The 27,521-nt window shown below is 43.3% G+C and overlaps 1 protein-coding gene across 1 annotated transcript; it reads left to right on the top strand.

Annotated features, from left to right (window-relative positions):
* The first annotated feature begins 4,384 nt into the window (after positions 1 to 4,384).
* Positions 4,385 to 27,521, top strand: LOC147080642 (staphylococcal nuclease domain-containing protein 1-like). Its single transcript, XM_085981141.1, has 5 exons — positions 4,385 to 4,550; positions 19,256 to 19,376; positions 23,367 to 23,448; positions 25,305 to 25,465; positions 27,373 to 27,521. Exons 2-5 carry the CDS (start codon positions 19,358 to 19,360, stop codon positions 27,504 to 27,506), a joined length of 396 nt encoding a protein of 131 aa, XP_085837267.1. The 5' UTR covers positions 4,385 to 4,550; positions 19,256 to 19,357; the 3' UTR covers positions 27,507 to 27,521.

Raw genomic sequence — 27,521 nt, forward strand, 5'->3', positions numbered from 1 at the left:
ACAGCTTGACCTTCACTGTCCTGAAGAACAAAAAGCTGTAAATTGCAAGTGCAGCAGGAATGCAGACTTGCTGGAAGAAATTGTTATTGCTGAACATCTTAGCTCTTGGTTAGCCCTTTGGGGAAATGTATTTCCTTGAGGCGTGCACAGGGTCTGAATTTGCTTTTGGTATACTAGTCTGCAGGGGCACTTAAAAGTAAAATGTCTTGGGCTGTAATTGACTGGTTCCATGTTCAGTTTGGTGAAGATATTGGACACAGAGTAAAACTCCTACTTACACCAGCATTATGCCTGAACACTGTCATAGAAACATTTTAAAATAGGAGCAGGAGTAGGCCATTCGGCCCTTTGAGCCTGCTCCGCCATTCAATATGATCATGGCTGATCCTCTATCTGAATACCAAATTCCCGCTCTCTCCCCATACCCCTTGATGCCTTTTGTGTCTAGAAATCTATCTATCGCCTTCTTAAATATATTCAGTGACTTGGCCTCCACAGCCTTCTGTGGTAGAGAATTCCACAGGTTCACCACCCTCTGAGTGAAGAAATTTCTCCTCATCTCAGTCCTAAATGTCCTACCCTGTATCCTGAGACTGTGACCCCTTGTTCTAGACCCCCCAGCCAGGGGAAACATCCTCCCTGCATCCAGTCTGTCCAGCCATGTCAGAATTTTATACGTTTCAATGCGATCCCCTCTCATTCTTCTAAACGCTAGTGAATTCAGGCCTAGTCGACCCAATCTCTCCTCATACGACAGTCCTGCCATCCCAGGAATCAGTCTAGTGAACCTTCGCTGCACTCCCTTATGGCAAGTATATCCTTTCTTGGGTAAGGAGACCAAAGCTGCACACAGTACTCCAGGTGTGGTCTCACCAAGGCCCTGTATAACTGTAAGACATCCTTGCTCCTGTACTCAAATCCTCTTGCAATGAAGGCCAACATACCATTTGCCTTCCTAACTGCTTGCTGCACCTGCATGTTTGCTTTCAGTGACTGGTGTACAAGGACACCCAGGTCCCTTTGTACATCCACATTTCCCAATCTATCATTATTTAAATAATACTCTGCCTTTCTGTTTTTCCTACCGAAGTGGATAACTTCACATTTATCCACGTTATACTGCATCTGCCATGTATTTGCCCACTCACTCAACTTGTCTAAATCGCCTTGAAGCCTCTTTGCATCCTCCTCACAACCCCACCTAGTTTTGTGTTGTCTGCAAACTTGGAAATATTACATTTGGTTCCCTCATCCAAATCATTGATATATATTGTGAATAGCTGGGGCCCAAGCACTGATCCCTGCGGTATCCCACTAGTCACCGCCTGCCACCCTGAAAAAGACCCATTCCTACTGTTTCCTGTCTGTTAACCAATTTTCAATCCATGCCAGCATATTACCCCCAATCCCATGTGCTCTAATTTTGCACACTAACCTCTTATGTGGGACTTTATTAAAGGCTTTCTGAAAATCCAAATACACCACATCCACTGGTTCTCCCTTATCTATCCTACCAGTTACATCCTCAAAAAACTCCAGTAGGTTTGTCAAACACGATTTTCCTTTCATAAATCCATGTTGACTTTGTCTAATCCCATTGATATTTTCTAAGTGTCCTGTTATCACATCCTTTATAGACTGGCATTTTCCTTACTACTGATGTTAGGCTAACCGGTCTGTAGATCCCTGTTTTCTCTCCCTTTTTTAAATAGTGGGGTTACATTTGTCACCCTCCAATCTGCAGGAACTGTTCAAAAATCTATAGAATTTTGGAAGATGACAACCAATGCATCCACTATTTCCATGGCTACCTCTTTTATTACTCTGGGATGCAGATTATCAGGCCCTGGGGATTTATCGGCTTTCAGTCCCATTAATTTCTCCAGCAACATTCTTTTACTAATACTAATTTCCTTTAATTCCCCCTTCTCACTAGCCCCTTTATTCCCTAGCATTTCTGGGAAGTTATTTGTGTCCTCTTCCGTGAAGACAGAATCAAAGTATCCCTTTTCCATAGCAGCTGTCCATATGGCTTCTCCAAGTGAGATTACCAATTATTGCTGAATCGGACCATCTTTGTGCTGTGTCCATTTCCAGGAGGAACTGGGCTGAGATTGCCCAAATTCTTTTTATGCAGGGCCTTCCAGTCATCAGAGGAAGATGACTTCATTCCATCAGTCAGGACTGGATTTGGACCCAAGTCCTGGAGGTGCAAGGATTGTGTGCCAGACAAATCCTCAATCACTCTCAATTCTGGATGTTGCTGCTGTTTGATCAGATTGCAGAGTTTCCCCAATGTATATTTTCCACTCTTGGGTTCTCCACTTTTGAATAGTAGACATCTGGGCCTTGATTTTTATAATTTTGTAAGGGAATGTACTTTCCATACACCTGTTTAATTTGTTTTCAAGTAATTGCCTTGACTAGACAATGAGATGACCTGCTAGGTCGTGCTGATGTTCCTCTGTAACTGGCCTCCAATAGGTGTGCAATGTATTGGTGTACTCGTGCACTGTACTATCTATCCACTGCTCCTTTCATATGTGCGGGTGGGGGTTGAGGAGGAGAGAAAAAATCAAATTGTATTAATAGAAATGTGTGGTCTGCAGCCTCTATCTATGCACTACCACCGAGAGTTCAATGATCAACCTTACTACAAACTGCTTACACTGTGATTGCGTCAACCCTGTTCAGTTCCACAACCCTTTCAGCTCCAGCAAGTGAGTGGTTTAAATTGAGTCGTTTACTTGCAACATCCTTAATGGGGCTTGACTCCCAGAAGACTCCTAAGCTGCATTAGAACAGTTTTCTTCTTGAAAGTGACAGGCAGTAAAATTGTCTCTAGATTTATTCCAGTCTGCAACTACAAATTCACAGCTGCTGGTTGTGGCCGATTTCAACGTCTTCATAAAATTATTACTGATCAAGATGTACTTTCAAACTTCTTGAACAAATATGCAGAAATGGACTAGATTAACTTTTTTGTTTGTATAGACCCCAACTTTTTGTGTTGTCTTCCCACTTCTTTCCTTCCCCTTTTCTTCTCCTCCTCCTCTCCACCACTCTCTTCCCTCTCTCCTCCCCCCCGCGTGCCCCCCCCCCCCCCCTGCCAATGATGGGGGTCACAGTCTCAGAATAAGGGGTCGGCCATTTAGGACTGAGATGAGAAGATATTTCTATTCTCAAAGGGTTGTGAATTGTTGGCATTTTCTACCCCAGAGAGCTGTGGATGCTCAGTCGTTGAGTATATTCGAGACAGATAGATTTTTGGATATTATGGGAATCAAGGGATATGGGGATAGTGCGGGAAGGTGGAGTTGAGTTAGATGATCAGCTGTGATCTTACTGAATGGAGGAACAGGCTTGAAGGGCCGAATGTCCTGCTCCTGTCTCGTGTTCTTATATTCTAACCTTTCCCGTTGAAGCATATTTGCACTCCGCTCTTAATTTCAGTCTCAGCCCCTTTTAAAAAGAACTCTTAATGGAATGAGTCTACAGTAGTTAAGCAAAGACATCACAATGCACTGTAATGGTGAATACTGTTTTGATTCACATCACAAAGTGTACAAGCAGCAGCAACAAGATAGTTAATTCCCATTACATTTGGGAACCGTGAAGAAAAATTAGAGAAGGTTAAGTTTTACAGTCTGGAAAGAACATGGTTTGGGTAACCTCAGATTATTACTTCAAAGTAAGCCAAGAAAGTAGAAGAGGACAGGTAGGCATGTCAGTAGAGGTGAAACATTGGGAATGCTCAAAATACAGTTGAATATTATAATGGGAGAGTTGGGGGCCTAGAGGAGTGATTTTTGATGGGCCGAATGGTGTTTTATCACTCCTGGCTGTTCTTTTTGTTGTGCGTGACTAATTTACTGTGTTGGCCGCTCTTTCATTGAGAGAAACCCAGTGAGTACAATGGTCTCATTACTTTAGGGTACTGTTTTCTTGTTTGGAATTATTGACAATAGTTCCATATTTTCTGCCATATTTCCATGTACAATGCATCATTGTGAAGGTTGATGACTCGCATCTCGAACTCTACAGGTGCTATGTGGAGAGCCATTAGGAGTTGGCCAAGAGCAGGTTGAGCATGACTCTCCCTCTGCTCTCTTCCAGCACACCCCCCCCCCCCCCCCCCCAAATCAATGTGTATAGTGGGATAACTGGCTTCTTGTGGTGATTCCCAAAGTGATGCAGCTGAGATTGGGAACCCTGCTGTGTCAGGGTTTGCCGGTGCAAAGGCATGTTTCTTGCCCCCTTGCGCTGCATGATTCATTGCTGAGATTTTTAAAATTGCATGCAGAGATTCTGGTTTGGACCAATAAACCTAAACTACTGTAACCCATCTATTCCCAGAGATATCTTCATAATGTAATTCTTGGATTTGTTCTGTTTCCTAGGCGCTTTCAGGTGGTGCAATCATTGTTCGCGGCCAGCCACGAGGAGGACCCCCGCCCGAACGGCAGATTAACCTCAGTAACATTCGTCCCGGTGCCTTGGCACGACGTGTTGCTCCAAATCAACCTGAAGCCAAGGAAACTCCTGACGAGGTGAATTCTTGTTTTAATGTGTGCCTGTTCAGGACAACATTTACACTGTGGGGTTACTTAAACAATTAGCAGAGCTGTACTAACATAATGGCACCTTGACTGATTTGACAGACCAAGTTCAAAGAGATGCGGCACAAATTTTGGTTGGGGAGGGTGAAAGGAGAAAGGGGATCACTGCTGGTCTATGTAAAGGCTGTGTGTGTGCAATATCTTCCAGAACTGGGAAATTAGCCTCCCTTTGAGGTTGTGCTGCAGTGTTGGGCAGTTTGCAGGTGGGAGTTGCTCATCACCAATTTAAAATAAGTAAAATCACTCAAAGATGGAGACTTTCTGGTTTGTAAGTTGATCAGAATCATTGTGTTCTAGTTGCGGTTTTGTTTTTATTTAATTATTTTTTGTATTAAAAAGCTGCTAGAAGTTGGAAGGAAAAAGAGTTGCATATCTGGGGTAAATGGGGATTTTCAACATTAAAAATTCTTCTGTGTTTACTGGTTATATGTTTTAAAGACTTGAATAATCCATCAAAAGGCAAGTGGGAAGGATCACAGGAAAATACAGGAGACCAAACTGGATGCTGTTTGAAACAGACATTATAGGAACTGTTTCAAGCTGTCAAGTTTGCACTTTGTCACGAGAAGCTGCAGAAACCGATTAGAATAATTTTAGCACCTGAGAATTTAAATGAAACTCATTGTTCAAACGTAAAACAACAGAATAATCATAGCTTTGAATTTAGTGGCATTCAACTAGGTGTTGCTTTAGTGCATTGAAGCTGTCCTAACACACTTGAACACAGGTTAAAATGAGTTGCTGGTCCTGGCCAATCATAGAAAATCACTTATTGAGGTATCCAAGTTGCTAATCCCGATACAGAAAACTTTGTGTTATCCGGAGGCTAAATGTCCAGCAAGCTCGAGCCACCGGCAAAAATCAGGAGCTGTTTTGTTAGGTTTTTTTTCTTCTCGTGGCTTTTTTTTTCAAAGTCTCTCTGAAGCTGTTGCTAAGCGACAGACGCTTCCAAGGTATTAGAAGCTGTTGCTAAGCAACAGTTTGTTGCCAGATACGGAGCTGAAAAGCTCCGTATGCTTCAACATTAACGCTGGTTTGTCCGGCAGTTTTGAGGGAATGGCAACAGCTCGGTGCCGGATAGCGCAAAGTTTCCTGTACTATATGCAAGTGAAAGCATATTTTGTTTTGTGCTTTACTGTCTCTGGTGGTAGTTCCCCCCACCTCCCATTCCCACTTCCATCGATGTTTCTTCAATACATTTTGCATCATAGAATCATAGAATGATATAGCACAAAAGGTGGCCATTTGGCCCTTTTGAAGGTTATTATTGAATCTGCTTCAGTCACCCTTTTCAGGCAGTGCATTACAGATCATCATAACTTGTTATGTTAAAAAATTCTCCTCCTCTCGCCTCTGGTTCGTTTGCCAATTACTTTAAATCTGTGTCCTTTGGTTACCAACACTTCTGCCACTGGAAGCAGTTTCTCTTTAGTTACTCTATCAAAAGCCTTCTTGATTTTGAAGACCTATTAAATCTCCCCTTAACCTTCTTCCCCCCTCTAAGGAGAACAATCCCAGCTTCTCTAGTTTCTCCATGTAACTGAAGTCCCAGTTCCCTGTTACATTCTAGTAAATCTCTTCACCATATCTAAGGCTTTGACATTGTTACTGAAGTGTGGTGTCCAGAATTGGATACCATGCTGAGGCTTAACCAGTGTTTAGCTTAACTTCCTTACTTCTCTGCTTCTAAACAGCCTTTTCACCTTGACCTGCCATCATCAAAGATTTGTGTACATACACCCCAGGTCTCCCTGTTCCTGCACCCCCTTAAAACTACCATTTAGCTTATATTGCCATTGTAAAAGCCTTTTCCCATTTTATCCCTTGCAAATGCTTTCCTGAAGGCAGTATCTATACTGTGATACAAATGTTAGGGCAGCACTGGCCTCCTGGTATTTTACCGAAGGCCCTTGTTCTGAGTTTGAATAAGTGCCAGCAGGCTATTTGACCATAGAGGCATAACGGCTAGATTCGATCCTGCCCACATGATCAATTCCAGCATGGGTCAGTGAATAGTGATCAGATATAAGAATTCTGTAGGCTGTGCATATTTTCTTTCTTTTTGCCCCCTTCCTCCTTAGTCCTGATGATGAAGCCAGTTCTTTACATTCCCTGAGTTTGGCCATCCCAATGCAAACCAGTGATTTTGCTGGTACATTTCACTCAGTACAATGCCATGTGATGTATTGCCCATTGAGCCTTTGGGGTGATTGGATCATTTTTAATTGTTTCTATTCACTTGGGTTTTCAGACAAGAACCAGAAGAAAATATAACTTCACAATTTGGGGGGGGGGTGCAGAGAGAGAGAGAGAGAGAGATAGATGTGCTGACAGCTTGCTCCCTAACCTCTGCTAACACTGCCAGTGCACAGGATGAGAACCCTTCTTGCTCCTCCTTTGTGGAGAATTACTTTACCCACTTTGTGGCCCCCCACAGCAATGTAGCTAAAACTGGGGCATGAGAGATGCTGTGTGTTGATTTGCTGCACTGTGCTACTATTGTATCAAACTCTCGATAGGGTCAGTGATGGAAGAGGAGCGTTACTGTTCAAAGCATGGTATAGGTGCAAAATGCTCTGACTTGCCAGTTGTTCTTTTGTCCCTGTGACATTGCAGTGGAGGTTTATTTACCAGCTTCTGCCTTGCCTACGTGATCCAGTTATCTTGACAGACTTCTGCTGTTTCTTTGTATTAAAGTAGAAATCAGGTGGAGGAAAAATGTGTGTATATGAAGACCAGTTGGTGATGAATTCCAGGTGTGGTCGGGCTCCGTGGTTGGTTTTAGGCTTTTACATGTGTTTCTGGTCTTACATTCTTGAGTGGGGTTTGAGCTAGTTAATGCATCGATGTTTTAATTCACTCTGACCCTATGTTTAAGGAATTCTGTGATCTGGTCGGAATTCTAATTGCCTGTTTGAGGTTGGATTAAGGTTTTGCAGTGCAAAAGTAAATTAAAGAGCTTTTTGATTTTAAAAAGTGTGTTGGGGGTGCGGCGGGTGAGGTGGTGGTATACGAAGGAGTGCTATATTGGTTTGTTCATGTTTGTTCATATTGCCTTGTTGCATTTGTAAAGATCATCGTACGTTGAATTCACCATTTGGAAATATTTAGACATTAAAATGTCAGTGATAGTTTGTTGAGAAGGAGGAATATTTTTCCGTTGTGCTGATGTTTCGTGGTTTGGATTACAGCTCCTGCCACTGGGTTCCTCTGGTTTTCACCTGACCTCCAACCTGATTTTCCCAACGCTCCTTCCTTAAATATTTATACCAGTTTCTTAGCAAGTTGGGAAGGGCCTTTAAACTGAAAAATGCTGGAAATGCACTGCAGATAAGTTAGCATCTGAAAAAGAAAGGTGGTTTAATATTTTGGGTGATTGCAACTACAGAGGAAATGAGTTCTGCTGAGGGGTCCCATCCAAAAACAATTAATGTATCATCATTCCCTTTTCAAATGACGATTGACTTCCTGTGTATTTCTTGCAGTTTCTGTTTATCTGACAATAGTGGGGTTTTTTTGCTAGAGACTGCTGCTGTTTTTGAGTAGTCATACAGGAAGTGATGTATAGTATGATTAGAATTCAAGTGGCATAAATCTAAAAATTTGATCTCAGCAACTGTCTGGAAATGTCATTGGACCTGTTGAGTTTTTCTGCTGATGTAACTTTTATGTTTGGGGGAAAAGTAATTTTGTTCCGAGTATATTTCATTTGAGGTGGCCATGTCCTAACATCATGAGTGACATCGGTAGCTGAAAAGGTGCTAACTAGAGGCTTTACCAACCTCTGAACCTCATTCGAAATTTTATGGTTAGAATTTTTGAGTAACACTTCCTCATTGACCCGTGTGTTTGTAAGAGCCTTTTATTTATTGTGTTGATATGGCTATGTAACTGAGGTGTGCTCACCCCTGTGGCTGTTAATGCTCATGAAATGTTGGATCTTGCACTCAAGTAAAACTCATTGTGTTTGAGCAGTGCATAACCTAGGACCACAGTGATGAGCATCATTGGCCTGGAATTTGCGGTTGTAATGCTGGCAAAACTGTCAGCGTTCGCCATCATTACTCTGTAAAACTGACAGCAACGCCTGCTGTCCGTGATGAAGAGTTAAATGCAGAAATCTGGCTTTCAGTGATACCCTGCTCCTCCACAGGTTGCAGTGTTGCAGTCCTCGCAGATGGAATCAATTAGAAATCACTGATTTGACATGAACATCAACTTTTTACACGTTATTCTCCCTATAACAACCCTTGAAAAAGTTAAGCCTTATGAGGTGTAACTGAGTTTTTAAACGGTGTACTAAGTCATAATTACTGCTCAACAACCTCTCTGGCCCTGAAAAATGAATTTTATATTGTAGAGTGTCATTTTCTCTATTCCATGATAAAAATTCAATAGACTTTTAATTTTTTTTGTTATTTTGGCTTTTACCTTAATCCCATGTGTATGTCCAATCTTTATTTCACTTTCTGTAAAATTATTAAAAAGTGAATGATGAAACCTGCTTTTTACTTCCTGGTTTGCTATCTGATAATTCCTCTGTGATTGGCTGCTCAGCCTGCTTGATGACATCACTGTTGCTGGACGCTACAGTTCCCCTATAGATGGTGCCAAATGGAAAGTCAGGTTGAAAAAGGGGAAATAGATGCCACTGAGCCCGCTAAAACTTTGTGGGCAGCTTTCTTCGAGATCAGCGGCGAGTAGCATCACTTCGCCATTGACTGCAAAATCCAGGCCTTTGGTTTTCAAATTTTTTTTGTGGTTTCCTCCCTTTATCTTTGTCCTTTCCACTCCTTGAGAAAACTTGTATTATTTAACATCCTCCTTGGTTAGAAATGCAAGATGGTGCCCTCAGTAACTCATGGTTGAGGTACATTTGGTCATTGTAAGTAGGGTTTCCCATGCTCCAGTTAATTTTTTCCTTGGCAGCCAGAAATAGTCTTGAAACAGAAACTGAAGTGCTAATGTTAGTTTTGACAAGGATTTGGACACTTTTTTTTTTCTTATTTGAGAACAAGTACTAGTCTAGTTAGTTTACCTGTCTGGGTCATAGTGTGAACGAACCACCGATGCCTTGCATTCATTTAAAGAGGCACAACAGAGTTTATGCAATGTTTCTGAAATGTAGTGTTTGTGGTGGGGGGGTAAATTCCAAGAATGCAATTGGCTAAAGAGGCCAGTTATCGTCAGTCTTGGGTGAGCCATTAAGTGTGGAACATTAATGGCTAAATTACCCCAGTTAGTACTAACATTGCAGTAGATCTGCATTCGTGGGATTTCATGCATGGCTTAGCAAGGAAAAATACTTCTTAAATTCGGCATTGTTCTGCCAGGATGATGTATAGAATCACAGAAATCATAGTATAGTACAGCACAGAAGGTGGCCATTTGGCCCATCGAGTCTGCACCGGCTCTTTCGAAGAGCAATCCAGTTAGTCCCATCCCCTGCTATTTCCCCATATCCCTGCAATTTTTTCTCAAATATTTATCAAATTCCCTTTTTGAAAGCTACCATTGAATCTGTACCCACCACCCTATCAGGCAGTGCAATCCAAATCCTAACCACTTGTTGCATAAAAAAGTTTTTCCTCATGTCGCCTCTGGTTCTTTTGCCAATCGCTTTAAATTTGTGCCCTTGTTATTTATTGACCCTTCAGCCATTGGAAATGGTTTCTTCATAAATCCGTCATGATTTTAAACACCTATCAAATCTCTTAGTCTTATAGCAAAATATTGCAGATGCTGGAAATCCGGAATAACAGAAAATGCTGGAAAAACTCAGCAGGCCAGGCAACATCTGTGGAGAGAAATTAGAGTCAACGTTTTGGGTCAAAACCCTTTATCAAGACTAGAGGCACAGGGAATGAAATAGATTAGGAGGCTGGGCTGGGAGAGGTTCTCCAGCTGGGGCCGAACTAGTGTTTTATTTTGGTTTAGCATAACTTCCTGGCTTTTGTACTCCATGCCTCTCTAAAGCCCAGGATCCCATATACTTTATTAACTACTTTGTTAACCTGCCCTCCCACCTTCAAAGGTTTGTGCACAAGTACCCCCCTGGTCGGTCTCTCTCCATGCACCCCCTTTAAAATTGTACCATTTAGTGTATATGGTCTCTCCTCATCTTACCAAAGTTTATCACCTCACACTTCTTTGCATTGAATTTCATCTGCCATGTGTCTGCACATTCCACCAGCCTGTCTCTGTCTTGAAGTCTATTACTATCTTCCTCACTGTTTACTACACTTCCAAGTTTCGCGTCATCTGTAGATTTTGAAATTGTGCCCTGTACCCCCAAGTCCAAGTCATTAATGTACATCAAAAATAGCCGTCGTCCCAGTAATGAACCTTGGGGGACACCACTGTATACCTCCCTCCAGTCTGAAAAACAGCCATTCACCACAACTGTTTTCTATCCTGTAGCCAATTTTGTAGCCATGCTGCTACTGCCCCTTTTATCCCATGGGTGTCAATTTTGCTAACCAGCCTAATGTATGGTACTTTATCAAACACCTTTTGAAAGCCCATATACACATCAAAAGCACTGCCCTCATCAACCCTCTCTGTTACCTCATCAAAAAAACTCAAATCAAGTTAGTCAAACATGATTTGCCCTCAGCAAATCTGTTAAGCCCATGCTTGTCCAAGTGGCTATTAATTTTCTCCTGGATTATTGTTTCTAAACGTTTCCCACCACCAACACTAAACTGACTGGCCTACAATTGCCAGGTTTATCCTTACCCTCTTTTTTGAACAAGGGTGTATAACATTTGCAATCCTCAGTCCTTTGGCACCACCACCACTATATCCAAGGTGGATTGGAAGATTGAGGCCAGCACCTCCGCAACTTCCACCCTTACTTTCCTCTGTAACCTAGGATGCATCCCATCCGGACCGGGTGATTTATCTCCTTTAATTACCACCAGCTTGTCCAGTATCTCCTCTTTATCTATTTTTATCTCATCTAGTATCCCAACAACCTCCTCACTTACCATAGCTTTAGCAAAGTCCTCTTCCTTGGTAAACACAGAAGCCATGCTTCTGCCTCCACCAATAGTTCTTCATTTTGGTCCCTAATTGGCCCCACCGCTCCTCTGACGACCCTTTTACTGTTAATATGCTTATAGAAGATCTTTGGATTCCCCTTTGTTAGCCAGGAATCTATTCACTTACTGTTGTGTGTTCCTATTAAATGCAGTGAGCATTGTTAGGGTACTTCTGAAAGATCCTATGGCATAGTTTGAAAAGCAGGGGGTTCTTCCACTACCCTAACTGCTTCCCCTCAACTGGTTATTCATCTCATTACTGTTTGTGGGATTTACTATGTGTAAAATGGCTGTTGTGATTATTACATAGTACCTACCCATTGCACTATTGAAATAATTCGTTCTATGTGAAGTGCTTTTGAATTAAAGCTCTTGTGGTTTGACTAGCAGGTAACAAAAAGCTGTACTCTCCAGATTGGCACTTGATGTATGCTATTGAGGAGGTACATTGGAACCACCATGCAGTGATCATTTGGATATAATGCTCAATTCCTGCTTACTGAATCTGAAAGGTCCTGCCCAGGCTGCTGATTGGCTTTTACATTGTAAATACTGCCCATCTGCAGAAATTTAAAGGGACTGTGCATTAAAAGAAACAGGCTGTGCAGAACAAAGTGCAGCTTACAGGGAACATTGCTGGCTTGTTTTGATTTCTTTAAAATAGTTACTAAAATAGTCACATGATTTGCTGTGGTAGAATATAGTCTTAATGTTCCCAACAGATGCCCATAGTGTCCAAGATAGCATGGTGGGATGTTAGTGGATCCCACCAATACTCAGTGCCACAGTAATAGAGGTGGATTTTCACTTGCAGTGGTTGACTTGCTGGAGCACTGATTTTGGGATGTGCTGAGAAGAGGTCAGTTACTTCCTTCCCGGGAAAGCAAAATGAGATTGAGCCTGGCACTCTTTTGGTCTACTTCAGAGCAGATGTCTAGTACCCTGCCCTTTTTGGCTGGGGCTGGCATCATATACTTGAAAGAATAAAAGGGTACAAACCATGCCCTTCAATTACTGTACTTGTGTCAGTAGCACCAGTTAGATGGGTCTATTACAAAAGTTAATTGTTCAATGTAGTGGTATTGCCAGGAGATGTAAAAGATGTACAGTAAGTAGATGAGTGGCTCTGTTAAGCGTTGGGCAATTCTTTCAGTTAGATGTTTACAAGCCACTGCTGTATAATAGTTATGTGGCTTTTTCAACTTGTGGTCTGAGCAAGTCATTTCTTTGAGGAAGTATGGTTGTCACCTGAAGCCACATCAGTGACTTTTGAGGTGTGAAAGTATTGAATACGGTTTTAAAAACATAACTTGCACTTGGGTTGAACTTTTTATCACATTTCAAAGTGCTTTGCATAGAGAAGTGCAGTGAGGATTATGAAGGCAAATGCAGCAGCCCTTTTTACAAATGTTTCCACACAACCGTGAGCCGATTGATGGTGTTGGTTGAGGGAGGAATGCTGGTCAGATGAACTCCTGCCTCTGAATAGTGCCAGGGGATCTTTAACATTCATATGCACCACTGGAGTGGGCAACTGGGGCATCGGTTTAATATCTTTATAATTGTATACTCCCTTGGTGCTGAAATGAGCATCGGCCAAGATTGTGCTCAGGACCTGGACTTGAGCCTTCTGATTCTGAGGTGAAAGTGCCACTAAGTGAGCCGAGCTGATGCTGATAATTGGGTCTTTTGTTGTCTTCCAAGTCCAGAGAAAGCTGCCTTGCACTTTAATGAACTAATACGGTTTAATATGGGGAATGCTGATCAGGATTTGTTCCGCTAAAAGGAAAGAACAAACTAAACAATAATGAGACTCTATGGATGAATCTTCTTAGGCAGTCCCTCGGAACTGAGGATGACATGCTTCCACGTTAAAAATGAGTTCGCAGGTGACTGAGTCCAATGCGGGACCTACAGTCTCTGTCACAGGTGGGGCAGACGGTGGTTGAAGGGGCGGGTGGGTGGGGTGCTTGGGTTGACGTGCGCTCCTTGCGCTTGGCTTCCGCTTGCTTCTGACGAAGAGACTGTGTTCGGCGCCTTCCCGGATGCTTCTCCACTTTGTGCGGTCTTGGGCCAGGGATTCCTAGGTGTCGGTGGGGATGTTGCGCTTTTTCCAGGAGGCTTTGAGGGTGTCCTTGAAGCGTTTCCTCTGCCCACCTGGGGCTCTCTTGCCATGCCGGAGCTTCGAGTAGAGTGCTTGTTTTGGGAGTCTCATCGGGCGTGCGGACAATGTGACCCGTCCATCGGAGCTGATCGAGTGTGGTCAAAGCTTCGATGCTGGGGATGTTGGCCTGAGCAAGAACACTGACATTGGTGCCCCTATCCTGCCAATGGATTTGCAGGATCTTGCGGAGGCAGCGTTGGTGGTACCTTTCCAGTGCTTTGAGGTGCCTGCTGTACATGGTCTCGATCTTCCTTGCTGCAATGCTCCATCTCACCCTCAGTAAGCTCCCCACTGGAGTGGAGCTCATTTACAGTACAAACAGGAAACTGTTCAATCTCCGTCGCCTCCAGTCCAGATCCAAGGTCGTCCCATCCTCTGTCGTCGAATTACAGTATGCAGATGACGCTTGCGTCTGCGCTCACTCGAAGGTCGAACTCCAAACCGTCGTCAACACCTTCACCGAAGCATACGGGAGCATAGGCCTTACACTAAACATCCGTAAGACAAAAGTCCGCTACCAACCTGCCCCCGCCACACAGTACTGCCCCCGATTATCAAAATCCACGACATGGCCTTGGACAACGTGGACTGCTTGCCATACCTCGGGAGCCGACTGTCAACAAGGGCAGACGTCGACGACGAAGTCCAACACCGCCTTCAGTGTGTCAGTGCAGCCTTCGGTCGCCTGAGGAAGGGAGTGTTTGAAGACCAGGACCTCAAAACCGGCACTAAGCTCCTGGTCTACAGAGCAGCAGTGATACCTGCCTTGCTGTATGCCTTAGACATGGATGAATAAAGCCATAAGGGAACAATTGAAGTTATGGAAAGAGGCATACATTAAGTACATGGACAGCAGGGGAGTGCATGAGAAGGGAGAATATTTAAAGATTAGGGGAGAAGTCAAAAAAACAATTAGGGAGGCAAAGAGGAACTATGAAATTAAATTATCAGGAACATAAAACAAAATAGCAAAATATTTTATAGGCACATCAATTTTAAAAAAAAAAAAGGAAGGTTGGGATGGGAATAGGGTCATTAAGGGGCAGACAAGATAATACCACAGCTAATGATAGAGAGGTGGCAGAAATATTAAATTATTTTGCTTCAGTATTTAACGGAGATAGAGCAGGTGGACATGACATTGGATGATGCAATTAGTAATGAGGTAAGTGCATTTAAAAATAAAAAAGGGGAAATATTAAATAAACTAATCAAACTCCGGATAAAACCCCTGGTCTGGATGGATTGCATCCACGCATTTTAAAAGAATTGAGGGAAGAGATAGCAGAAGCATTACTACACTTAATAATGTTAGAAAAAGGTGTAGTGCAAGAGGACTGGAGGATAGCTAACGTAATATAGGTAGACTACCCTTTATCCGGACTTCCGAAAACCTCTAAAAACCGAAGGTTTTTTCGTTCAGCGTAAGTCGTGCGTACGACTTACGCTGAACGAAAAAACCTTCGGGTTTTTAGAGGGTTCCGGTTGCGGAAGTTCGGATAAAGGGTAAGTCGTGCGCACGACCCCCCGCCAGCCCCGACAACTGCCGACCCCCCCCCCCCCCCCCCCCCCCCCCCGCGGACCCCGACAACCGCCGACCCCCCCCGCGGACCCGACAACCGCCGCCGCCGCTGACCCCGCCAGCCCCGACAACCGCCGACCCCGACAACCGCCGACCCCCCCGCCGACCCCGACTGACTTACGCTGAGTGTCAGCGTAAGTCATGCGCACGACCCCCCGCCGACCCACCTTCCGAAATCCGAAATTCTCCTTTATCCGAAACTCGGCTGGTCCCGAGGTTTTCGGATAAAGGATAGTCTACCTGTACCTATATTTAAGAAGGGGGCTAGACCAGGTGGTTGTCAATACTGAGGAAGACTGCAACAAATTAAAGAAAGACTTGCATTTATATAGCGCCTTTCATGACCACCAGACGTCTCTAAGCGCTTTAAAGCCAATGAAATACTTTTGGAGTGTGGTCACTGTTGTAATGTGGGAAACGTGGCAGCCTATTTGCACACAGCAAACTCCCACAAACAGCAATGTGATTGTTTTTGTTATGTTGATTAAGGGATAAATATTGGCCAGGACACTGGGGTTAACGCCCCTACTTCTCTTTGAAATAGTACCATGGGATCTTTTACGTCCACCTGAGAGCAGACGGGGTTTAAAATGGTTTAACATCTCATCCGAAAGACTGCACATCTGACAGTGCAGCACTCCCTCAGCACTGCACTAGATTTATATGCTCAAGTCCTTGGAGTGGGACTTGAACCCACAACCTTCTGACCTAGAGGCGCGTGTGCTACCAACTGAGCCACAACTGACACTTACAGGAGGACATTAATAAACTTGCAGAATGGGCATATAATTGGCAGATGAAGTTCAACACAGATTAATGTAAGGTATTACATTTTGGTAGGAAGAATAGGGAGGTCACATCACTTGGAGGGTGAGAGTCTAGGTGGGGTAGAGCAACAAAGGGATCTCTGAGTACAAATACACATCACTAAAAGTTGGGACACAGGTTAGCAAGGCCATAAAAAAGCAAATAAAGCATAGAAAACATAGAAACATAGAAAAATAGGAGCAGGAGTAGGCCATTTGGCCCTTCGAGCCTGCTCCACCATTTCAATATGATCATGGCTGATCCTCTATCTCAATACCATATTTCCGCTCTCTCCCCATACCCCTTGATGCCTTGTGTCTAAACCTATCTATCTCCTTCTTAAATATATTCAGTGACTTGGCTTCCACAACCTTCTGTGGTAGAGAATTCCACAGATTCACCACCATCTGAGTGAAAAAAATTCTCCTCATCTCAGCCCTAAATATCCTACCCTGTATCCTGAGACTGTGACCCCCTCGTTCTAGACCCCCCAGCTAGGGGAAACATCCTCCCTGCATCCAGTCTGTCTAGCCCTGTCAGAATTTTATACGTTTCAATGAGATCCCCTCATTCTTCTAAACGGAATACAGGCCTGGTTGACCCAATCTCTCCTCATATGACAGTCCTGCCATCCCAGGAATCAGTCTGGTGAACCTTTGCTGCACTCCCTCTATGGCAAGTACATCCTTTCTTGGGTAAGGAGACCAAAACTGCACATAGTACTCCTGGTGTGGTCTCACCAAAGCCCTGTATAACTGTAGTAAGACATCCTTGCTCCTGTACTCAAATCCTCTTGCAATGAAGGCCAATGTACCATTTGCCTTCCAAACTGCTTGCTGTACCTGCATGTTTGCTTTCAGTGACTGGTGTACAAGGACATCCAGGCCCCTTTGTAGATCAGCATTTTCCAATCTATCACCATTCAAATAATACTCTACCTTTCTGTTTTGCCTACCGAAGTGGATAACTTCACATTTATCCACGTTATACTGCATTTGCCTTGTATTTGCTCACTCACTCAACTTGTTTAGATCACCTTGAAGCCTCTTTGCACCTCCTCACAATCTCACCTAGTTTTGTGTCGTCTGCAAACTTGGAAATATTACATTTGGTTCCCTCATCCAAATCATCATTGATATGTATTATGAATAGCTGGGGCCCAAGCACTGATCCCTGCGGTACCCCACTAGTCACCGCCTGCCACCCTGAAAAAGACCCATTTATTCCTTCTCTGTTTCCTGTCTGTTAACCAACTTTCAATCCATGCCAGTATATTACCCCCAATCCCATGTGCTTTAATTTTGCACACTAACCTCTTATGTGGGACTTTATTAAAGGCCTTCTGAAAATCCAGATACACCACATCCACTGGTTCTCCTTTATCTATTCTACCAGTTACACCCTCAAAAAACTCCAGTAGGTTTGTCAAACACGATTTCCCTTTCATAAATCCATGTTGACTTTGTCTAATCCCATTGATATTTACTAAGTGTCCTGTTATCACACCCTTTATAATAGACTAGCATTTTCCCAACTACTGATAGGCTAACTGGTCTGTAGTTCCCTGTTTTCTCTCTTTTTTAGGAGGGAGAGAGAACAGGGAAATAAGCACTAGGGTTTGTTTCTAGACTTTTAGAATTGAAAAGTAGGGAAGCTATGCTAAACCTGTATTGAACCTTGGTTAGACCACACTTGGAGTACTGCGTGCAGTTCTGGTCGCCATATTATAAAAAGGATAGAGTCACTGGAGAGGGTGCAGAGAAGATTTACAAGGATGATACCAGAAATGCGAGGGTATACATATTGGGGAATCATAGAAAGTTACAGCACGGAAGGAGGCCATTTTGGCCCATTGTGTCTGCGCCGGCCAACAGAGCTATCCAGCCTAACCCCACTTCCCAGCTCTTGGTCCGTAGACCTGCAGGTTAGAGCATCCCAAGTGCACATCCAAGTACTTTTTAAATGTGGTTAGGGTTCCTGCCTCTACCACCCTTTCAGGCAGAGTTCAAGAACCCCACAACCCTCTGGGTGAAGAAATTTCCCCTCAAATCCCCCTCTAAACCTTCCACCAATTACTTTAAATCTGTGCCCCCTGGTTTTTGACCCATCTGCTAAGGGAAATAGGTCCTATCTAGGCCCCTCATAATTTTATACAGCTCAATAAGGTCTCCCCTCAGCCTCCTCTGTTCCAAGGAAAAAAGACCCAGCCTATCCAGTCTTTCCTCCATAGCTAAGGTTCTCTACTCCTGGCAACATCCTTGTAACGCTCCTCTGTACCCTCTAGTGCAATCACATCTTTCCTGTAATGTGGTGACCAGAACTGCATGCAGTACTCGAGCTGAGGCCTAACTAATGTTTTATACAGTTGAAGCATAACCCCCCTGCTCTTGTATTCTATGCCACGGCTAATTAAGGCAAGCATTCCGTATGCCGCCTTAACCACCTTATCTACCTGGCCTGCTACCTTCAGGGATCTGTGGACATGCACTCCAAGGTCCCTTTGTTCCTCTACACTAAGTGTCCTATCATTTAATGTGTATTCCCTTTCCTCGTTAGCCCTCCCCAAATGCAGAAAAGGGAATAGAAGATTATGCTGATAGATTTAGATGAAGAAAGACTGGAGGGGGCTCGTGTGGAGACTAAATGCTGGCATGGACTGGTTGGGCTGAATGGCCTGTTTCTGTGCCGTATATCCTATGTAAAACCTTCCCTCCCAAAACTTTGGCAGGAAGAGAATGGGAAGGTCAGTTGTTTTTTAAAAAATTGGTATGTATGTAATGTATACACTTTCTGCTCAGTGCTAGCTTTATATGTTCCAGAATAATTGTCATACAAATTCTTATAAATGAGGGGAAAAAAACCTTAGCCATTGGGTCTAACAAGCCTGAATTAATTACAAACCTGAATTTTACTAAATTTGTAGATTTCCCTTTTCAGAAATGCACCTAGTTGTCAATTGGACCCCTTTATGCTATTTGCCTTCCTTCGTTGTTCCATAAGTCTGTTACTCGTGTACAATATTTCTTGTGCTCTTTTACAGCCTTGGGCCTGGCCAGCTCGAGAGTTTCTCAGGAAGAAACTGATTGGAAAAGAGGTGTGTTTCACTGTGGAGTACAAGACTCCCCAAGGTCGAGAATATGGAATGGTTTACCTGGGCAAAGGTTAGTGAAGTAGTATTTATACAAGCTGCGGATGTCGAATGAACTGCATCAACCTGTCCTGTCTCTCCCCCTCAGCCACTGTATATTGGAAGGGAAAAAAATTATCTGATGATTATATCCTCAAACCTTGTGTGTATATAATTATAAAAATGGCATCTCCTTTTTTCTATTGCATAGGAATATCTCCATATTCAATGAACTGATTGCCTTAATGAAAATATAGATACTAAACTTTATGCCTTGTATATCAGGAGTTCAGATAATTCACACAAGTAACTTGTTTGGTAACCTCGTCATCTTAATTAAATTATAACCTTAGTTTACTTCTTTGTTGTCCTTTTAATTCTTGGTGCCCAATGGCTGGGACCAGTTCCAGTAATTCTTTTGATAAATGTAGATGAGTCGAGGCCTATAGGGTGGGATGCTACTACGATTAAAGAGAGTAGTAATTGGCTGCTAAGTTTCAGAACAGTATTTGCACAATTGTCTGGTTTTTTCTTTACCTGGCTCCTCACTGCCATACATTTTGCTGCTGCCAAGTTATGGCAGGCTGTGCTGCTTTTTTGCTCCTTGTTCTTCATTTCCCCTTTCAAAATGGACTAGTGGTCCCCACCCACTACTGAGCTATGAAGTTAACACTACTAAGCCGATCACGAGATGAATGTACGCTGAAAGGGCATCTATTCAAAAAGACCTGAAAGTATTCTTCTCTTCCACTGTGCACACCCCCCCCCCCCCCCCCCAATCACCAAAAATTAAATAAATCATGGAATCCAATTATTTTAACTGATTCTATTTTGTTTGCCTCAACTCCTAGGCTGGCAATCCATTTCATATGTTGATCACTGAAGAACTTCCTGACATGGACCGTAAATCTGCAATTTACTAGTTTGAACCTACTTTTGTCAGTTTATTTCGGAGCATTGTTTCAGATTTCACTTTTCTATACAGTTTACTGTATCATACCTCTAAGGTCACCTCTCTGTTGCCTTGTTTCAGGGCTGCAAAGCACGATTTTCTCTACTTCATTGATGCAAGTAGGATAAGAATTGGTATTATGGGTGATTCTAAGACAAATGTTCTCATCAATGATGGCAGTCAGGCCACTGTCCCCTTTTTTTAAACAAAATGTGACATTTAAGCAGGTACCAAGTTCCCAACCTTCAACTAATGCTGCTGTTGGGGTTTTTAATTAAAGATTAATGGGCTTGTGCTTTGCTCAATTTAATTTTCCTGTTGAAACTGCAATATGATTTGTCTAAAATTATACTGGTGATGATCTTTAAAGAATCATAAGCTCCAATTTCAGATGTTAGCAAGAATTTAAGGAATGTCGTTTAGGTGAGATGCTGGAATAATGTGCCACTGTACTAAAGTAGAGGCTGGGTGCTGAAAGCTTTCTCCTCTGTCCAGTAATATGTCTGAAGTTAATGATCATCTACACCAGGCTCTCTTTCCTATATCGACACCCATCCTCACTTTTTACTGTCTTGCTAAGAGTGACAAGTGTGGCATATCCAGGGAGGACGTGGTAATTAAATCCACCTACTGATGGACTCGAGGGTAACTGCTCTTTTGGTGCTTTGATTGCCTTCTGGAGTTGTGGGAGGAGTGTTCCTGAATTTTTCTTTAAATTGCCCCTTTCCCGTTTGTTTTTTGTCCCCCCCCCCCCCAAGGAGTAAGAATTATTAGCTGTGATTCATTATACTGTCAGACTTCTCAATGCTAGCCCTGTCCCACAGGAGGGCCTGTTGGTCTATTCTTGCCCTATTTTCATGTATTCAAATTCAGTGCTAACTTGCAACAAATTGTCATTCGTGTTGTGCTATAGATCTATGTCCAATTAGAGCTGATTTGAGACTTCCAAACATATTTCACAAGGACTCGTTCGATACTTTTATGCGGTGGAATGCCTCGCGCCATTGACTGCAATTGGGTATAACTGCACAGACTTCGGCGCAGTGGAACCCAATTTTTAATAGGTTTTGTGAACTTTGGAGCATTGACCTCCACTGGCCTGCTAAATGCGCTTAACCAGTTGAGCGAGTTGTTATGATGCAAAATAATATCATAGTGCAAGCATGTTGATGAACTGAATTAGCATTTTTTAAAAATTCGTTTATGGGATGTGGGCGTTGCTGGCAAGGCCAGCATTTATTGCCCATACCTAACTACTCTTGAGAAGATGGTGGTGAGCCGCTTTCTTGAACCGTTGCAGTCCGTGTGGTGAAGGTACTCCCACACTGTTAGGTAGGGGGTTTCCAGGATTTTGACCCAGTGACGAAGGATTGGCAATATACTTCCAAGTCAGGATGGTGTGTGAGGTGGTGGTGTTCCCATGCGCTTGCTGCCCTTGTCCTTCTAGGACATGTGTTTGGGAGGTGTTGCTGCAGTGCATCTTGTAGATGGTACACACTGCAGCCACGGTACGCCGGTGGTGGAGGGAGTGAATGTTTAAGGTGGTGGATGGGGTGCCGATCAAGCGGGCTGCTTTGTTCTGAATGGTGTCGAACTTCTTGAGTGTTGTTGGAGCTGCACTCATCCAGGCAAGTGGAGGGTATTCCATCACACTCCTTACTTGTGCCTTGATGGTGGAAATTGAGGACTAGTGATATGAAAAAGGGTGTCAAAGTTGATGGCAAGAGTTCCTGTTAAGTTTGAACATTAAAATAGAATATTGAATGAACATTAGGGGGAAAACCCTTACATTTGTGGTTTAATTGTCCTTTTATTTAAAAAAAAAGAAAAGTAGGCTGCCAAGTTGTCTCAAATCATAATTATTTTAATCTGAGATTTAGATTTCTGCTAGCCGAGGATATAAAAGAATATGGAGCCAAGGGAGGTGGATGGAGTTGAGATACAGATCAGCCATGATCTCGTTGAATGGTGGAACAGGCTCGAGAAGCTGAATGGCCATCTCCTGTTCCCATGTTCCTAAAACTTCCTGTGGAGTGAGCAGTACAAAATGGTCTCCATGCAACAGTTGGCTTGCAATGGGCCTGAGGAAGATGGGGGTAGATTTAAATATTAAAATGGAAACTGATGCAGGTAAAAATTTTTTTTAAAGTGCTGGAAACACCCAGCAGGTCAAGCAGCACATGTGAAGGGAATAGACAAATCAACATTTCAGGTGTTGACCCCTCATCAGAGCAAGAGGATATTACCGATGAGCACCATTTAAAAAGGAGCAGAACACGAGGGAGGGGAAAACCATAATGCCTGTACACTCTCAGAACGACCAGTGAAGTGTGTGTTACTCCTGCAAGTGTCTGCTTTCTGTCCCAGGCTCCAAGGTATCTGGGTTTTTTTCTTTTGGTTTTTGTCAAACTCCATTCACCCACTGAGCACAGATCACCAGTTGTCTGGCTTTTGCCACTGATGCTTCATAACTGATTGCTGGGAGCGTCCAGAAGTGGTCCATGGTAATTCCCCCTTTCTCATGTGGGAAAATGCCTGGCTTTTAAACTCTCTGTTTGGGATTTGTTTTTGTTGTTTAAAGAGTTGTTTGAATCCTTGAATTATGTTGCAAGCCTGCAGCTTGTTCCTGGGTACCTGCTATACTGGCGGTTGGTGGGTTTATGGCCGTGGTGGATTGTTAGGTGTAGGGCAGCTCCGTTGTATCATTGATAGAATTTATTAAAATGTATGTTTGGAGCCCATTAATATGGCATTTAATGCAAAAATAGATTTGTTTTTGAAGTGTCTGTTTATTTGGAATAGAACATAAACCGTGGGGAAGGATACTTGGCTCATTAATCCCGGTCCCTCCCACATACCATGACACTAACGCTGTTGTGGCCTTCAATTAATCCAACCCAATCCAGACATTTCTGATTCTCTTGAATATTTTATAAAACCTACCTAATTACTGCTGGATGAATCTTCATACAAGGCTCATGCTTGGTTTCTCGATTACTGTTTTCTGCGGCATTGTTTTCTGAATTAATGGACTGTGAAATGTTTTTTAATGTCATGCTTTTGGTAATTCAGATACAACAGGGGAGAACATTGCAGAATCGTTGTTAACTGAGGGATTGGTTGCAGTGCGTAGAGAAGGAATTCGAGGAACAAAGTGAGTACTTTATATATTTGAGAAAAAAAACTTGATGAATTGGAAGAAACTGAGGATCTTTTGTGCTCTCCCTACCCTCCATAATCTATAGGGTAACATTGGACTTTCTAACTCGGGAGGGGCAAGGTAAAAAGCAGCGGTTGTTGGCTTAAAATGCCAACTTGTTTCCCCTTTGGTTTAGTTTTTTCTTTCCTTCTCTCCAGCAAATGTAAATTGGTTTTGAGGTTGATGAATATTGCCTTGAATAAAATTTGATTGGAGAGTTCAGAGTGCGGGGCAATGAAGAAAAGATTACAGCATTGTTCCCTTTTACCACCCCTTCATCCCAGTTGAAGTCAATAATAGTGTATTAATAATATAGTGCATCAATAACCAAGTGTCTGTGGACTAGGGGGCCCAGTAGCGTTGAACCCTCGCCTCAGTCCCCGAGGAGGGAGTCCCAAAACTGCTGAACAACAGGGTTCAACCCTCAAAGATTTGTACATTGAAACTTGCTGAGATCCTTTCGAAGTGTGGGCAGAAGTAATGGTCTGCAGGCATTTATATGGGTGAAGATTGTTTTTTTTGTTCCATCTTGCTGCCTTTGTACATTGTGGGGTTGATTTAAGGAAAACTCAATAGCTTTTTAAATTAAACTGCTTCATGCAAGAACTGCAAATGGTGCTGCAATTATCCCTCATTTCTTGGTTCTGTCCCCTCTTGTCTGCTGCGCCGCCCCCCCCCCCCCCTCCAAATTCTCTCCCTCTGAGAACATATGTGCATATGTTTGCATTGACAGCACGTCACTGTGTTCTCAAATGGAGAGGTGACTTTCTCCCTGCTCCTGTGGGGATGTGGCATCTCCAGTGATTTGAGTGAAATTGCAAATCTCACTGTGTGGGGAATTGGAGGTGTGGGGTGGGAACCTGGTTATCATCCATCACAGGAGTGCGCAATATTAATTGACATTTTTCTTTCTTTTTCTCTGCCAATTTTATCCCTTCCTGCTGAAAGCATGAACTCTTTAACGAGACACTGTTCTACAGGCACAGAGAGCCCTCTGGTATCTCAACCAACTGGCATTTCTTTGTACGAGCCTAGGCACTGAGTGTTGACGAGCCATTTGGCTACTGGGGTAACTTAGCCAAGGCAGATTGGATTTTTTTTTTCCCAGCAGGGCTTTCTGGATAGCATTTGAGAGTGGGTAGTCTTGGCATTCCCCCCCTTCCAAACTCAGAGGCGTTGAGATTAATTGTAGCACCGCCTACTGTTTTGCTGGCTGAGATCAGCTAACTTGGCTATGACTGAAGCTTGAAACTGGGACCTGCCGACTGGATTTGCCATGGTTGCTAACTGCTCGAGTCGTTAAGAGCCTAATCAGTCATTTCTAATGACCAAATTGAACTTGTCTGAATAAGACTGAGTGGAGAAAATGTGCTAAGCATTTAGAAAAGAGGAGCAGTTTCCTCCTCTTTCATGCCTTGTACTGTTTTGCATGATGTGTGTGGTTAGTGATACTTCATAGAATTTTTGTACAACTGACTTAAAGTCCTTGTGAAGAGAGTTTGGGGTAGGTGGTACAAAGCATCAGGGAACCATTTATGTCCTAGAATGGTGGGGTATGGGTTTGTGTCAGATTCCTCGTGTGATGAATTCCAAATATCAGCCCATTATATTGGTTGGTGCGAGGGAAGACCATGAGGTGTAGAAAAAACATGATCATGCAGATACTTCCTAGGTTCAGGAGCTACATTGGCAGAGGCATGTTGCCCACCAGGTTTGGGGAATGGTGCACAGGATTTTGTCTGAAGTTCTATTCTTCTAAGCCCCCCCCCCCCCCCCCCCAATCTGCTAATTGTGTTGTATTTTCCTCTTAGCCCCGAGCAAGCCAGACTTTGTGAACTTGAGGATCAAGCGAAAGCCGCAAAGAAGGGAATGTGGGGTGATGGCGGTGGTTCGCACACAATTCGAGATCTGAAATACACCATAGAGAATCCTCGCCATTTTGTGGACTCCAATCATCAGAAACCAGTTAACGGTTAGTGAGTCAGGTTAACTCTTCCCATCTGCTGTAACTTTTGATGCTTCATCTTTGAGTTCTGAGCTGCGCTCAATGTATTCCATTCTTGATGTCTGTATTCTGTAAGTCATGGCTAACTCTGGCAAATTGGCAGTATTTTAGACAATGTTTACAAAAGGTGCTCCTCAGGATGTCATGGCTGTGGTGGTTAAATGACACAAGACCATAATGATAGTGATGGGATATGTCTTGGTGATTTCTCCCCATGTAATGGGTTCCCAAACACCAAGTAGAAGTGGATTGCTTTTCCCAGAGGGAGGGAGTCACCACCTGGGCTTTTCTTGTCTGTCTTGCAGTGGTTGTTAGTGAGCAGCACTGGGTGGGGAGGGGGGAATGGGATGAGGAGGAGCTCACCTATTCACTGTTGGCTACAGATGATGTTTGGTGCAATGTACTGAGAGTTTTGCTTTCTACAAAAATGCTTCTATTGTGAAGCTTTAAATTTAGACTGTTGGTTATGCTTTTTTCTAAACATCTGCTAAAAGATTAGAGAAGGTGGGATTGTTCTCCTTGGAGCAGAGAAGGTGAAGGGGAGAATTGATAGAGGTGTTTCCACTGGCAGGAGGGTCGGTAACCAGGGGGCACTGTTTTTCTTTACTCTGAGTTATGATCTGGAATGCACTCCTTGAAAGGGTGGTGGAAGCAGATTCAATAATAACTTTCAAAAAGGAATTGTATAAATACTCAAAGGGAGAAAATGCAGGGTTGTGGGAGTAATTGGATAGCTCTGTCAGAGCTGGCACAGGCAAGGTGGGCCGAATGGCCGCCTCCTGTGCTGTATGCTTCTATGCTGATCACAGCAGCTGCATGCCATCTGGTACTGGGACTATTGGAACTGCTGTTGTCGGTCACACTCTTAAAAGGTCCAGAGACTGAGCTTGGATGAAATCTTGCTGTTGTGGCACTCCGAATAAATTGGAAAGAATTGTGATTGATGTTAGCTGCCTGTTTATTCCATCTGACCGTAGTTTTATAGTGCAGATGGGGCCATTGGGCCACTAACTTGAAGTTGCTGAGGCTGTTACAGGGTTGAATTAAGAAATTTATGGAGCATTTATTCTGCACATAACAACCGACCGATTAGTTGTCTCGCATGGAGAATGTACACTGTGATCAGGCATCTGCACTTTGGATTTGAACTGCTGAGATTTCACTTTCTATTTCAGCTGTTGCTCATTGGTAGCACACTCTCCTGAGTCAGAAAGTTGTGGGATCAAGCCATCCCCAAGACTGCTTATTACCACCTCTGCAACATCACCCACCTCCACCCTTTCCTCACCCCCATGTTTTTGTTAATTCAAGGCTCCAACATCATTCTTGCTGGTCTCATCGTCTACCATAAACTTCAACTTGTTCAAAGCTCAGCCCGCTGCATGCTGTCCTGCTTGTCCATCCCACCCATCTTCCCTGATCAACACCTGCTTCTTGTCCCACAAAGTATTGAATTTAACATTCTCCATTTTCAAATTCCTCCATAACTTTGCACACCCTATCACTTAAACCTTCTAACCTCGTGCCCTACAAATCTGTCTTAATGTGGATTCCCTCATCTCTCTCACCTGTGGATGGTCACGCCATCAGCTGCCTTGGGATGCACTCTCTGGAACTCACTCCTTGAACCCATCCGTCTCTCACTTCTCCCCACCTTTTTAATTAAAAAAAAATTAAAAACAAAAGTCGCTTCTTGACTAACATTTTGGTTACCCCTTGGCTCGGGGTTTGCCATTGATCCCGTAGTTTTTTCCCCCCCTCTTCCCCATTCTATAAAGCACCTTTGTTTTCTACATTAAAGGTGCTGGATTATTGCAAGCTTCTATTGTGCTTTGTTCAAGGGATGTAGACCGAATGTTTTCTGTTTTTTACAGCTATCATTGAGCATGTGCGAGATGGAAGTGTGGTGAGAGCTTTGTTGCTGCCTGACTACTACCTGGTGACGGTTATGCTTTCTGGTGTCAAGGTACATCTGTGGAACAAGATTTCTGTTGCATTTCATGTGTAATTGCAATGAACTGCT

This window comes from Somniosus microcephalus, unplaced genomic scaffold, assembly GCF_052327205.1.
Source record: "Somniosus microcephalus isolate GS21.2 unplaced genomic scaffold, FLI_Smic_1.0 scaffold1353, whole genome shotgun sequence".
Classification (NCBI taxonomy): Eukaryota; Metazoa; Chordata; class Chondrichthyes; order Squaliformes; family Somniosidae; genus Somniosus; species Somniosus microcephalus.

What these genes read in the sequence shown, in the direction of transcription:
- LOC147080642 (XM_085981141.1), top strand. An exon ending in GAAGGAATTCGAGGAACAAA is followed by an intron (nt 23,449 to 25,304) that starts GTGAGTACTTTA and finishes TTTTCCTCTTAG; the next exon opens with CCCCGAGCAAGCCAGACTTT. An exon ending in TCATCAGAAACCAGTTAACG is followed by an intron (nt 25,466 to 27,372) that starts GTTAGTGAGTCA and finishes TGTTTTTTACAG; the next exon opens with CTATCATTGAGCATGTGCGA.